Below are 12,771 nucleotides of genomic sequence, written 5' to 3' on the forward strand. Positions count from 1 at the left end.
TAATTTTTCTTTGTCTTTAATTTTTGCCAGTTTGATTACTCTGTGTCTCATTGTGTTTCTCCTTGGATTTATCCTGTATGGGACTCTCTGTGCTTCCTGGACTTGGGTGGCTATTTCCCTTCCCATGTTAGGGAAGTTTTTGAGTATAATCTCTTCAAATATTTTCTCTGGTCCTTTCTCTCTCTCTTCTCCTTCGGGGACCCCTATAATGTGAATGTTGTCACGTTTAATGTTGTCCCAGAGGTCTCTTAGTCTGTCTTCATTTCTTTTCATTCTCTTTTTAAAATTCTGTCCCACAGCAGTGAATTCCACCATTCTGTCTTCCAGGTCACTTATCTGTTCTTCTGCCTCAGTTATTCTGCTATTGATTCCTTCTGGTGTAGTTTTCATTTCTGTTATTGCATTGTTCATCTCTGTTTGTTTGTTCTTTAATTCTTCTAGGTCTTTGTTAAACATTTCTTGCGTTTTCTCAATGTTTGCCTCCATTCTTTTTCCAAGGTCCTGGATCATCTTCACTGTCATTATTCTGAATTCTTTTTCTGGAAGGTTGCCTATCTCCACTTCATTTAGTTTTTTTTCTGGGGTTTTATCTTGTTCCTTCATCTGCTACATAGCCCTTTGCCTTTTCATCTTGTCTATCTTTATATGAATGTGATTTTTGTTCCACAGGCTGCAGGATTGTCGTTCTTCTTGCTTCTGCTGTCTGCCGTCTGGTGGAAGAGGCTATATAAGAGGCTTGTCAGCATTACCTTTCTCATGTTTTGTTTTGGGTTGTGCTGGGACTCACAGGACAGCCAAAGAATGTAACAGAATTGCTCCAGAGCCCAGTGGTGAGACACGACAGTGCTACTCACACCTTCAAATCTGAGTGTCTGTGTGGAATAACTTCTTTCCTTGTACTGTCAGCTTGTAGTGCTATTGGACACTACTTGTGAAATCCAATGGTATAAAAGTGACAGGAGATTTTTATGCCTGGCTGACTCTTAGGACAAATGAGGAAGAAATAATTCTTAGCATTTCTAATAGGATTCACTGATGATTTTAGATGTGCTAGAAGATAAGTGGACAGGATAAGGAACCACCATGGGGAGATGGGATAACTGACTGTGGCTATATAATTTAAATGAGCATGTGGTGATAAGATTTTTGTCTAGGCATATATTATCAGGCATAAACTCATAAAGTTTATTTAATTTTCAATTTATACTACTAATGAAGCTCTCTATGATGCCGGATACTAAAATTGTGTCAAATAAGTACAGATTCTGAACTGCACGAAATGAAATACTATAATTACTGAACAGTAGATATATAATTGTTTATAGTCTTTAAGCATCACTTCAATTAAGGCATCATATTTGTTATGCTTTCTTTAGAATTTTGGTTAGTAATTTTTTAATTCTCCTTTTAAACTCACCATTTTTCTGAATTTTTAAAATGTTTCTGAATTTACTACACATTTTTAAAGTGTCCTCCATAGTCCAAAAGTTTTGGTATTCATAAAGCTCTGCAGGGTCATAGTCCAGTGACATATGACTCAGGATCTGAGACTAAACATGGATGGGTGAGATTTTGACTTAGATTTTATTTCATTTTCTAATCTTTAGTTGGAATAGGTGCAAAAGGAATGTGCAATACACAAAAGAGGGAGCAAAAGAAGGAGGGAGACCCACACATAGATAAAAAGGTCAAGATTGGTCTATACAATTGAATATTGGAAGCCTTTGAAGGATCAAATCTTGTTTGACTATTAAAGTGTCAGCCCTGGATATTATTCTATTTGATACTAAACTCATGGAAACTTTAAAGACAAATATTCATATCAGCTGATAGCCAATTTCTCTGGTCAATTCTTTGAAATGTATAAGCATAGTGCTCTAAGATTGGTTGGTTGGTTTGTTTTCTATCTTACTTCTGCTGACTAGAATCCTTCATTGAAGCACTTTTTCCTTAAAAGCCACATAAAGATTCTCAAATAATATTTTCATAAGGACTACATACTGATAATAACACCCACTTTCTAATTCAACTTTCATCTTCATCTACAAGACAATGACTTTCAGAATAAATAAAAATATAGTCCTAAGTGGCATTATTTACTTGTCCCAGAGTCAAAAGTTGAATCATCCACTATGCAAATTTGGTCATGGTCAATGTTCCTACATGTCAGGGATAACATTGTAAGTTTCTTTGTACAGAACGGTCAGTGGGTTACTATAGTGAGCTTGATCTCTGCAATTTTAGTGTCAGAGATCCTTACGATTCTAAGTACCCCATGTGTGGCTATTAAAGGTAAAATAAACAGCAGGGGTATGGTTCCAATTGCCTAGTAAACAATCATAGAAAGATGTTTATTAAAGCTGACTCTCAAGTGACAGATAAATGCACAGTTCTATTATGTATGCTAAATTTAACATGCTGCAAGCTTAAAAGCAGATAGATCAAAACAAAAGAGGTTTTAAAAAATCATAAAGACAAAATACAGCTATGTCAGTATGTGACAGGAAAATAATTTTGCCTTAAAAGTGATCTTCCCCAACACTCTCAAGGAACATGTAACCACAATTTATGGAACAAAATTAAAGCAAATTGGGAGCATTCCATTTCTTAGCCTGCTTGGCTCTGAGTTAAAAAAAAAAAGTTAATGAGCTGTTGTTAAACTAAGATACAATTGATCTCTTCTACTATAAACAAAAAACTACAATACATAATTACTGATGTATAATTCTGATTTATTAATGTGTGATGTTTAGTTCTTAAAAAAAGAAAACAAAAACAACAAAACACACACAAAACAAGCCAGTAAACAGAGTCTTTCATGCACATCCTTTTTTCTACCTTACATAGTTCCACAGCATGATTTTTTAGAGGAGTTCCTTTGCTCAGGGTTGGCATATGTTTTTCAATTTTCACTGTCAACAACCATATTTACAGAAAGATGTACAAATATTGTGAATGGTAGGCTGTGCAACCCTCACATAATTAAAACTTCAGTTTCTTGGTTTTCTAGGGCTTTGTGTAAATGCCAATAAATTTGAGAGTTCACCTAACTGTGCATCTTAACCTTTGTTCCCAAAGGTGAAGGGCAGGATTTTTAATCAGGTAGCAATTTACCTTAATTGGGAAAACATAATTAGGTATTATTATCTAATTGCAATTACTGGTTGGAGAAAGTCACATTTCACAAGTAGTGACCCATGATGGATTATCACTCTCCTATTACTGAATTCTGCATCTGTATTTGTATTTGGCAGACAGCCAATAAAAATTCAAAGGTAATCACAATGCTTCTCTGCAGTCCAGCTGTCAAAGTCACCAACTCCACTGCTGAATAAGAAACCGAGACATACTTCCTGAGCCACATCTTGGCTATATCTGTTTCCTGCTCAGACATCAAGTGGAGATCAAAATAATTGTATAAAAAAAAACCCATGTGAAGCAGGTTAGAGAACTGTTCCATACTTCGTTTCTGGTACAGTTAAAAAGTTTAATGTCTCAAGGCACCACTATGGTTGAACATCAGATACATGGGTAACCAGCTAATCTACTAGGCTGTAAAGTCAGTAAGTAGCTTGTACAACTGTGAAAAAGCAATCTCTAGAGGACTGTTAGATATACTGTAGGCACAGGTATCATAATACAAATAGAAAACAATGAGTCCTAGAAAAAGCATGTTGAGCACCGTTGTGGCATCATTTGTATTTCTTTACCTAACGCTATGTAAACCTTAACATTTACAAAAGGAAAGACTAACTTTTGAAAGTTACACCCAGGGTTGCTCTTTGTGCTATCCCCCAACAATCGGTTCTAGTTCGTTGGTGTACTTTTAGAAGTCGTTGGATCTGGGTCTCCTCCCCCTGTGGCGCTGGTCGATTCATTTAAGTGCGAGCTCAAGTTCTCCGACGTTAGGTGGGAAGACTTGTAGACGATCTCATTGAAGTCAGACCTGATGCACACCAAGGGGGGGTCATTCAATGGGTCTTCCACTGAGGCCTGGGTGTTTTCTCGCGTGATTCCCATGTCCTTGCTTTGTTCTGATGGGGATTTTCTTTTCATGCGTGTGTAAGTATTGTCTTGATTCTCCATGCCTTGCTCATTTTTCAAAAACCGTCCAAAGAACCAAATGAAGAATCCAAACCACACAAAAGCTATCAGACTTGGCACAAAAGCCAGACACTTGACATCAAGGCTTGCCCCTATGAACCTGCTGTGTAAGAACATGTCTCCCTCAACATAGGTTTTATTAGTCTGAGGGTTAGTGTGATTGGACCGCCATTCCCAGGATAGCTTGGTTCTGTTCAAATCCTTTAGACTCTCTGAGTCTTTCACTGTATATATCTTCTGCCCTGGGCCAATATACTGTCCATATTCATGAGGCTTATAAAATATCTGATTCTTCCACATATTAAGATCCAAAATCAAGACGAGAAAGATAATCCCATAGTTAAACCATTTACCTGCATTAAAAAAGAAATACTGCATATTAGTCAAAGACCTATAAAACTGCAATAGAGTTTTCTCCTACAAAATGGAGATACTGGTATTATAGCATAAATTGTTAATATTTTAGACCTGCTAAAAATTTTTTGAGAGTGTTATGCTGCCATTAAGTGAATTGGCAATGGGGATTTCCTAAATGGATTCTAGGCATGTGAAAATGTAACTGTAGATCCCATAGCCAGTAATTTATGGTAACTACACTTTCTAAATTAAGTCTCCTGGTTTTTAAGGCACCACAGTTATACTCAAATTTGGTTCCATGTAGGTTATTCTATAGAACAATTTAATTAAGGTTTAAAAACAAAGTTCTGATGAAATTCTTAAGAAAAGTCCAACGTATGATTGACTATCTCTTACAGTTTTATAATTAAGCCAGGGAAAGAAATAAATCATTTTGCAGTGCAAGCACAGCAGTATATCAATTGAATTCACATTGCTCTTTGTAGGTGACCTGTTGATTAAACTATTAGTTGATGTGATTCAGATCAATAATCCTTGAGCATTCATTTCAAGACTTTAAAAATAATTGCATCAAATTCTCATTGAACAGAATCCATTTATCAGACATATAAATATAACCATAGCTGTAGAAGACATGATTTGGAGAGACTGTAATTATTATGACTTCTTTGTAGTATTTAAAAATCTTACATAAATAAGGTATTATTTAGAGACATACTACCTAGTGAAACCTTTGCATCTTTAAATGGAAAGAATGTTGAAAAAATTTCAAGGGATACTAGATTCCATTATAATTTTTATTATAATTTATTCCAAGTTTTAGTGTGTCATAATAATATAGTAATACTCAGCTCATAGTTTTGCAAAATTATGTGATATTTATAACAGGTTCTAAAAGTTTTAGTTATAATTATATGTGTTATGTCAAAATTATTTTATTTTGTATTTAAAAATAGTGATAGTGAACATTATTAAGTTACTGCTTCACATGAGAGATAGGATCTTGGGCAAACTTCTTAAACTAAGATTGGTAAAAATGTATTTTTAAATATGTACTCCAATAGAACACATAGCTCTATAAAAATATAACTTTGTAAGGAGTTTAAGAAAGTATTTTATCATCGTCATTACACATTTTCAATCTCCTATTATATGCAAGGTTGAAGAACTTTAATCCGGGACTGGCTCCCAAACCTACTGGCTATGTGACCTTGGGTTAGTTGTTTAACTTCTCTAAACTCCAATTTCTTTACAAGCAGAAAATAACAGTACTTATTAAGCTGTTAGCATTTCATGAGATTATTAGATACTAAGCACAATGCCTGGTACATAATAGGAACTCAGTAATTGTTACTATTATTATCATCAAAGCCTTGCCTAAGTCATGATAATGTCTTCATTTGCATGGGAAGGTGCAACTTCTTCTCTATGAAGAGAATTTATATAAATCATATGAAGGGAAATTATAACTCTGCCTGTCCTGAAATCATTCAACTATACAGGGTTTATAATATTTGTAATGGAAGCTCTTGCCTGAATGATTTATTTGGCACACCCAAACTGCAAAGTACGATAGAACATTGGAAACTTTTCCAGATATGATAAAATGTTTATAATATCTGGTACTGTTAAGTTCAAACCACTCCTGCCCTCTTGAATCTTCAAAACAAAAACAGAATCAACCATAAAACAAATTAAGAAAGCTCAAGCCAGAGAAATTCAAATACAAAGGTGAGCGTCATTACCAAACATTTATTGTGCTCAGAATAGACTCTGTGGAGGGTAACTTAGTAGATGCTGAAGACATATGCTACTGCCTTCTAGGAAGGAACTCATCATCTTATGGGGGAAATAGGAAACAGACATCAACAGATAAATAATAATAAGAGGCCACATTTAAGAGGTGCCAAAGGAGTGATACAAACCATTAATGCTGCAGATGTTGAGAAAACAGAATAAAAACTGAGGGCTAAATTCTGCAGAAAAGATTTTGAAGGAAATAGCAATTCATGTGGTCCCAGAAAGAAAAGCAAGACAGGGAACGGTTTGGAAAATGTTATGTTTCTTTCTAGTATATGCTTTTATTTTGCTGCAGATAGAATAACATACAGAAAAAGATCAGGTAATGTGGAAGAGAGGGCCTGAGGGGAGAGAGAAGGGAAAGAATGGAGAATATCATAGGAAAAAAAGGCCAACCAGAATGAGAGACAGGTGATATATAAAAGTTCAGGGATTATCATTCAGTATCTCGGAGGCACTAATTTGTAGCTTCTGTGATAGAAGCAGTTGGGAGAGGGGCTTTGGATACTTCTTTGCTGTAGAAGATCCATACTTATTCCCTTGTTGTAACCTACATGGGTTATAAAGCCAGACTGGATGGTGAGGGGAAGAGGTCCTTGGACTTGTGTGACTGACCATCACCTTCTTGACTCATAAAGGTCCCTTGGAAAAATGTGTACCCTCTCTTAGTCACTTTTATAAACTCATGAACAGAGCAGTCCTTCATAAAGGGTCCTGTTTCCAGGGTAATGACGTCAGAAACTGAACATTAACAGCATCGTGGAATCAGCGAGGAAAAAGAGGAATGCTCATGGAGCTTGGAGAAGGGTGCTTTCCTGGTGGGGAGAAGATGCTCAGGGAATGTTTAATAGTCAAAGGAAAAAAATAAAACCAGAGAATAAAAGTGATAGTGAATGTACAGCGATCAAACTGAAGGAACCCTGAGGATAGAAGGGGATTTTTTCCATTTTTTCAAATTATTTTCTCTACCCAAGTTGAATGGTGCTGGGTCAGTTTGACCACTAAACTGTCACATTAAAGGATCACATTATGTTGCTTCTCACATGACCTGGTGTCTGAATATTTAGATAGGACGAAGGAGACATGCATTAAGAATGTGTTGCCTGACAGGGATACCATCACCCTGCTCTAACACATCTTTACTGATTTGTGAGAGAGAGTACCATAGTGACAAAAACTGCAGGCTGGACATCAGCAGATGGAGATCTAATACTCATCTTAAATAATACAACCTTGGGTAACTTGTTTAATCTCTCTAGATCTCAGCAATTTTATTTTCAAATTGAGGAAACAGAACTAGATGCCTCCCAGTTCTATGATTCTGTCCTCTTCCCCCAAATCCTTCTACTTATTAACTATTCAATTTTTTGTTCTATGAAATGGAGAATAATACCAACATACCGACTTCAAAGGATTATTGTGAGGATAAAATGAGAGGTTATATTTCAAAGTTCTCTGAAATGTATTGTTTGCCAAAAATGTAGGGTAGTGTTATTTCTGCCATTTCTTCCTTCTACTTCTTCAATACAGTTAATACAAGATCTTAGTGATAGAAAAGAGAGAGAGAAGAGTGTGTAAGGATTTGTAACAAAGATATATCCTAAATGTTTCAGTTTGGATAAAACAGAATAAATTACTAAGCACTGACATTACTGGGTAGATATCACTGGACTAATTATCCAAGAGGATCCAGTGTATAGTTATATGTAAATATGCTTTCTGAATCACCATATTTAACTTGTTAAAAATCCTTAGCAACTGTAATTTGTCTACAGCTTGCAGTAGTATTAGTCCAGAGACGAGGTCTTTTATACACACAAATTTGGAAGCAGATAGATTCTTCCCTCCTCTGCAGACAGATCGTGTTGGGAGGTGGGGAAGGGCAGAGAGGAGAGAATCAACTGAAGCAGGATCCCTATTGATTTATTTCCTTTTCTCCTCTGTGAAGGTAGCATTGTCCTTCCCCCCACTGCTGTAGCCACTCAGTCGAAACTTGGAACAGCTGAAAATATAGAAGAAATGGCTCTTCTTACTTTTTGTTTGTTTCCTGCCCACCTGACATAACTTCTGGTCCATTTATCCATTTGTACAAGGAAGGATGTTCATCTTTCTCTATCATCCATTCTTCCATTTTCCTATACAGTGTTTTATTACTTTGGTAATACTCTCTCCTCTTTAAAAAAGCAGTTTTCTGAGATGCAGCAAACTAGAAAGCAAGATCAGGTGGGACAACTCAACCTTAGTGTTCTTGTCTATAAAGTGAAGGAGTTGAGCCATATAATCCTTGAGATTTCTTCCCTGTCCTAAAAGTCTCTTTGATGATTCTGTGAAATAAACATCACCTAAACCTCAGTGTTTTATGATGGACCCGAAAATTCTCACCATTAGAGCAAAAAAGATGCAATACACAATTTTCAGATGCAGAAAGCTTTCCTTAAAAAAAAGATTGTATATTCTGAGAAACACAGTTTGCCATAAAAAGATAATTTTGAGTCCCTGAAATGACACACATGACAAGGTATAAGACACAAAAAACAAAAGACTAAAAAAAAAAAAAAAAAAGGGCTTCCCTGGTGGTGCAGTGGTTGAGAGTCTGCCTGCAGATGCAGGGGACACGGGTTCGTGCCCTGGTCCGGGAAGATCCCACATGCCGTGGAGCGGCTGGGCCCGTGAGCCATGGCCGCTGAGCCTGCGCGTCCGGAGCCTGTGCTCCACAACGTGAAAGGCCACAACAGTGAGAGGCCCGCGTACCGCAAAAAAAAAAAAGACTAGAAGTGCTTCTACTGTCATTTTTCCATGTGTGTTGTTGTGAACCAACAATCAACCATAACAAGAGGCTTGGCATTTTGGCATTTATCACATGAGAGATTTTGCATTTTCCCCTGCTGTTTCAACTACATAGCATTTTCCCCTGCTGTTTCAACTACATAGCATGATGTAATCAGCAAGGAGGAATGGTTATAATCCATACATTATTTCTATTAATCTCCTTCTCGAAATACCTCATTGTCTCCTTTAACGAGAAATCCCTGCATGGTGTTGGTGGGATTACCTCTTTCTTGTGTTTTGTGCTTTTAATGAATCTTACTGATTGTTAAAAATGATATTACAGTGGTAGTTTTATCATTTTACTTTGTGGGAGTTTATAGGATCCTGGGCTAGTTAATTTTAAAAGAATTCTTCATTAAATATCACCCTCACTCAGCATAGGAAATGACAACAGTTTGGGGGAAAGTGCTATTTTTTCAACTAAGGAAAAAAGCCATAAGTGATGATATTTCCACCATATAATGAACCTTTCATGATTCAAATATGCAATTATAATATTCTGTAAAATCTTTTACTCAGTAGGGTTCCCAGTCAGCATTGAGGTTGAGCTGTTCTATGAGCACCCTCTATACCAAGTGGGTGTCACTGCTAAGCCAGACTCTTGCGTCCAGTGGTCACGCTCCACAGAGCCATTTAGTATCCATTATGGGATAGCAGGAAACCATGGCCTTGAAGAAGACAATGTTCGGATAATTAAATAAATAACAGTTTGCTGTAACAGGCTTCTTGGCCATATTCAATGTCCTCTCATTCCAGACATGATCAGTGAAAACAGTGCTCACTGAGTTAGCATCTCTTTACGTCCCCCTAGGTATTTTAGGGATAACTAGAAACCACATTAAGTGCTTGGGCCATGAGGAGACCATTTAGCAAATTGAAGATAATGACTAAATAATTGATGAACTAATGAGAGTTAACTTGAGTTAATAAATTATCTCCTTAAGACTTAAAAGCAAATGAATATAGCTTCTCAAAGTACCTCTCTTGTCATTGTCATTTCCGTAAGTGGGAGACTACTCCTTTAGGACATAATCCAATATGATGAATAGAGGTAGAAACTTGTGATGATAAAATGTGAAAGAAAGGGCCATGCAGTTGTACTGAATTTGAGATGACCCTCAAACTCTGACTTTCTTGAGATTGGAACTGTGCCACTCATTTCCGTATTCCCTAGATCTTAGCTTAGCTTTAGACACATGTTAACTCAGAAAATGTCCACTAATCATTACGTAAATGTCTGAGATACTGTGTCCAGAAAAATTCCGAGGAGTGAAGTTCTAGTCTTTCAAGTCAAATACACGTGTCGCCATGATCTGGTGAATTCCAGGATACTGCTAAAATAAAATAAAATTAAGATAAAAATAAGATAAAATCTGGAAAATTGGGAAAAACAAAATATTTGTCTCAAAGATTATATTAATTATATATTTCAAGTCTTTCTTCTGGATGTAAAGACAAATTCCTGAAAATCACGTGAGTTTTATTACAAAAATCCTCATCTATGCATAAGTGAACCCAGAATATCTCAGCCTGGACAGGACAGACCAGCTTAGGGACAGCAAGGACTGACAGGCAGTGGGCAAAGCAACCATGGCCTTGAAGAAGATGAGTTTGGGACAAATAAAAGGGATTGCTGCTTTATGTAGAAGTAAACGTAGTTTACTTACATAGTACATTCCTAGAGCTTCACAAATGCGCTGAAAATGGAAATTGCTGCAGGAAAGGTTTAGAAAAGTTCATAACTGAGAGAATAGCAAGAGATCCTTGTGTACTTTGGATAAATTCACGATCCCTGGGGACCGTCATGGTGAAGGGGATGCATTGTATTTCCCTATAACAAGTCCCTTGCTAATTTTGCCAGACAAAATATTCTGCTGGATGGACCACTGGCCTGCCCTCGCCAGCACTTTCCATGATCTGTTTGACACAGGAGAGCTCTTTAAAAAACAATCTTTGGGAACTCATTTGCCAGAAATCAGGCACCTATGGAAATAAAATGAAGGGGTTTTCAGCATTATTTTCCACATTCTCACCATTGTAAAGCACCTGTGCCCTCACGCATCTCAGGAAACTGAAATAGAACACAGACCTACAGAGGCTTGTTTACTTCTACATTTTCCATTTTTGCCGAAAGGCTTCCCATGGGTATCATCGTGCCAGCAGTGTGAATTCTCTCCTCACAGATGCACAGGCCTCCCTTCTGGCCTTTCCCCCAACCCTCTCCTAATTTACTCAGATGATGGCCACCAATGGGACACTTCCTTTGTCTGGCTGGGATGACAGATGGCAGAGCTTCCACCGGGATTGGCATTAATAGGACTCATAGGAGCTTCCAAGACTAAATTGAGAGGCCATTCCTCTCTTGAGACTTAGTACATCACATTTTGAATCCATCTTTGCACTCACCTTATAGGTAAAAGGGAAGAGGGCAAAAGAGATAATTACACAGTTGCATTTAGCACTTACTTTTAGGAGAACAATGGACTTGGGCTGAAAGCACCAATGTGACCGAATCACTAACCATTTATCCCCTTTATTACTGAAGTCAAAATTCCCAGAAAAAAATATTTTAACACACCCTTGGATAGAGATGATTTATTTTTTATAAGCTGTAGCCCAGCTTATAAACTGAAAGCTCAGACATACTGCAGCAAACCATCTGTCAAGGGGGATCCAGATGAGCTAAACAGATGCAACAATTCAAGTTATTTCTGACATGCATAAATAAAACAAGCTAGGAATCAGGATTAAAAAATACTCAAATCATAAAGGCTTTTAGAACGTCAATGGGAACTCATCAGTGTCGGATAACTGTCTACATACAGAGCATTTCATTGGGAGAGAGATTTTTTTATTTTCATTCTTAGATTTCTCTTTCTTGAGGACTCAGCACAGTAAATAACAGGAAAGAACTCAGAATAGTGGAAAAATAATTTGAGAGCCCTCTCTCAGGCTACCTAATGTTTGTGAATTAAATAGGAAAGCCAGATTCTGGAGGGATGAAAGGAAAAGCTTTAGGTAAAAATACTGAGAGCTTATTGAGTGCTTACTTCATGGCAGGCAGTGTTTTAAGTGCCTTGTACCTATTAATTAATTTCATTCTCACTGCAATCCTATGGGATAAGTACCATTACTTTCCCCATTTAACAGATGAGAAAACTGAACCGCTAAGAGGTTAAAGAGCTTGACAAGGGCCCTGCCACCAGTTAGTAGCAGGGCTGGAACCTATGCACCAAGTCTTTACATTCCATTGCCTCAGCATGCACTGAACATCTTTTCTAGATCACAGAGAAATAATAGTTGAGGCCATCAAGCCATCCTTGACCCTGGGAGAACCCCAGCCATCGTTGTCTAGGCTCTTCTGGTGCAGAACAAACACAGACAGAGAAAGCAATAGACAGAGCTATCTGGAGGTCTGCAGGATCCCTTCCTAGCCCTGGCTCCAGCTTCTTCTGGACCTTTTCCCCGGTCATGCTCTGCTTTGGGACCTCCTCTGTTGGCCCCAGCTCTGAACTTTCTAGCTTCTGTCAGGCCCCTACATGTGCCTTTCTCACTGGCTACCCCATTTCTATTGAATTTGCATTCTGCCCCTTGGCTTTTGTTTTAAGAAGTGCATAGAAAATAAATAAAAGCTGAGATGAGAGGAATTCTAACTATAGAAAATGTTTCTCAGTCGCAGTG

General features: G+C 37.4%; 1 protein-coding gene across 10 annotated transcripts in view; it reads right to left on the reverse strand.

Moving 5' to 3' along the window:
* TMEM117 (transmembrane protein 117) overlaps positions 1 to 12,771 on the reverse strand; it is a 564,965-nt gene that overhangs the window by 25,047 nt on the left and 527,147 nt on the right. For 9 of the 10 annotated variants that reach the window (XM_060166503.1, XM_060166504.1, XM_060166501.1 and 6 more), the window contains one exon: positions 2,731 to 4,457. The exons of the other annotated variant lie outside the window; for it this stretch is intronic. In XM_060166503.1, the coding sequence (XP_060022486.1) occupies positions 3,808 to 4,457 (650 nt within the window). In that variant the 3' untranslated portion in view covers positions 2,731 to 3,807. Of the gene's footprint in view, positions 1 to 2,730; positions 4,458 to 12,771 lie in introns of those variants that run through there. 10 annotated transcript variants of the gene reach the window in all.

The sequence above is a fragment of the Lagenorhynchus albirostris genome, chromosome 11 (genome assembly GCF_949774975.1).
Source record: "Lagenorhynchus albirostris chromosome 11, mLagAlb1.1, whole genome shotgun sequence".
NCBI classification, from domain to species: Eukaryota; Metazoa; Chordata; class Mammalia; order Artiodactyla; family Delphinidae; genus Lagenorhynchus; species Lagenorhynchus albirostris.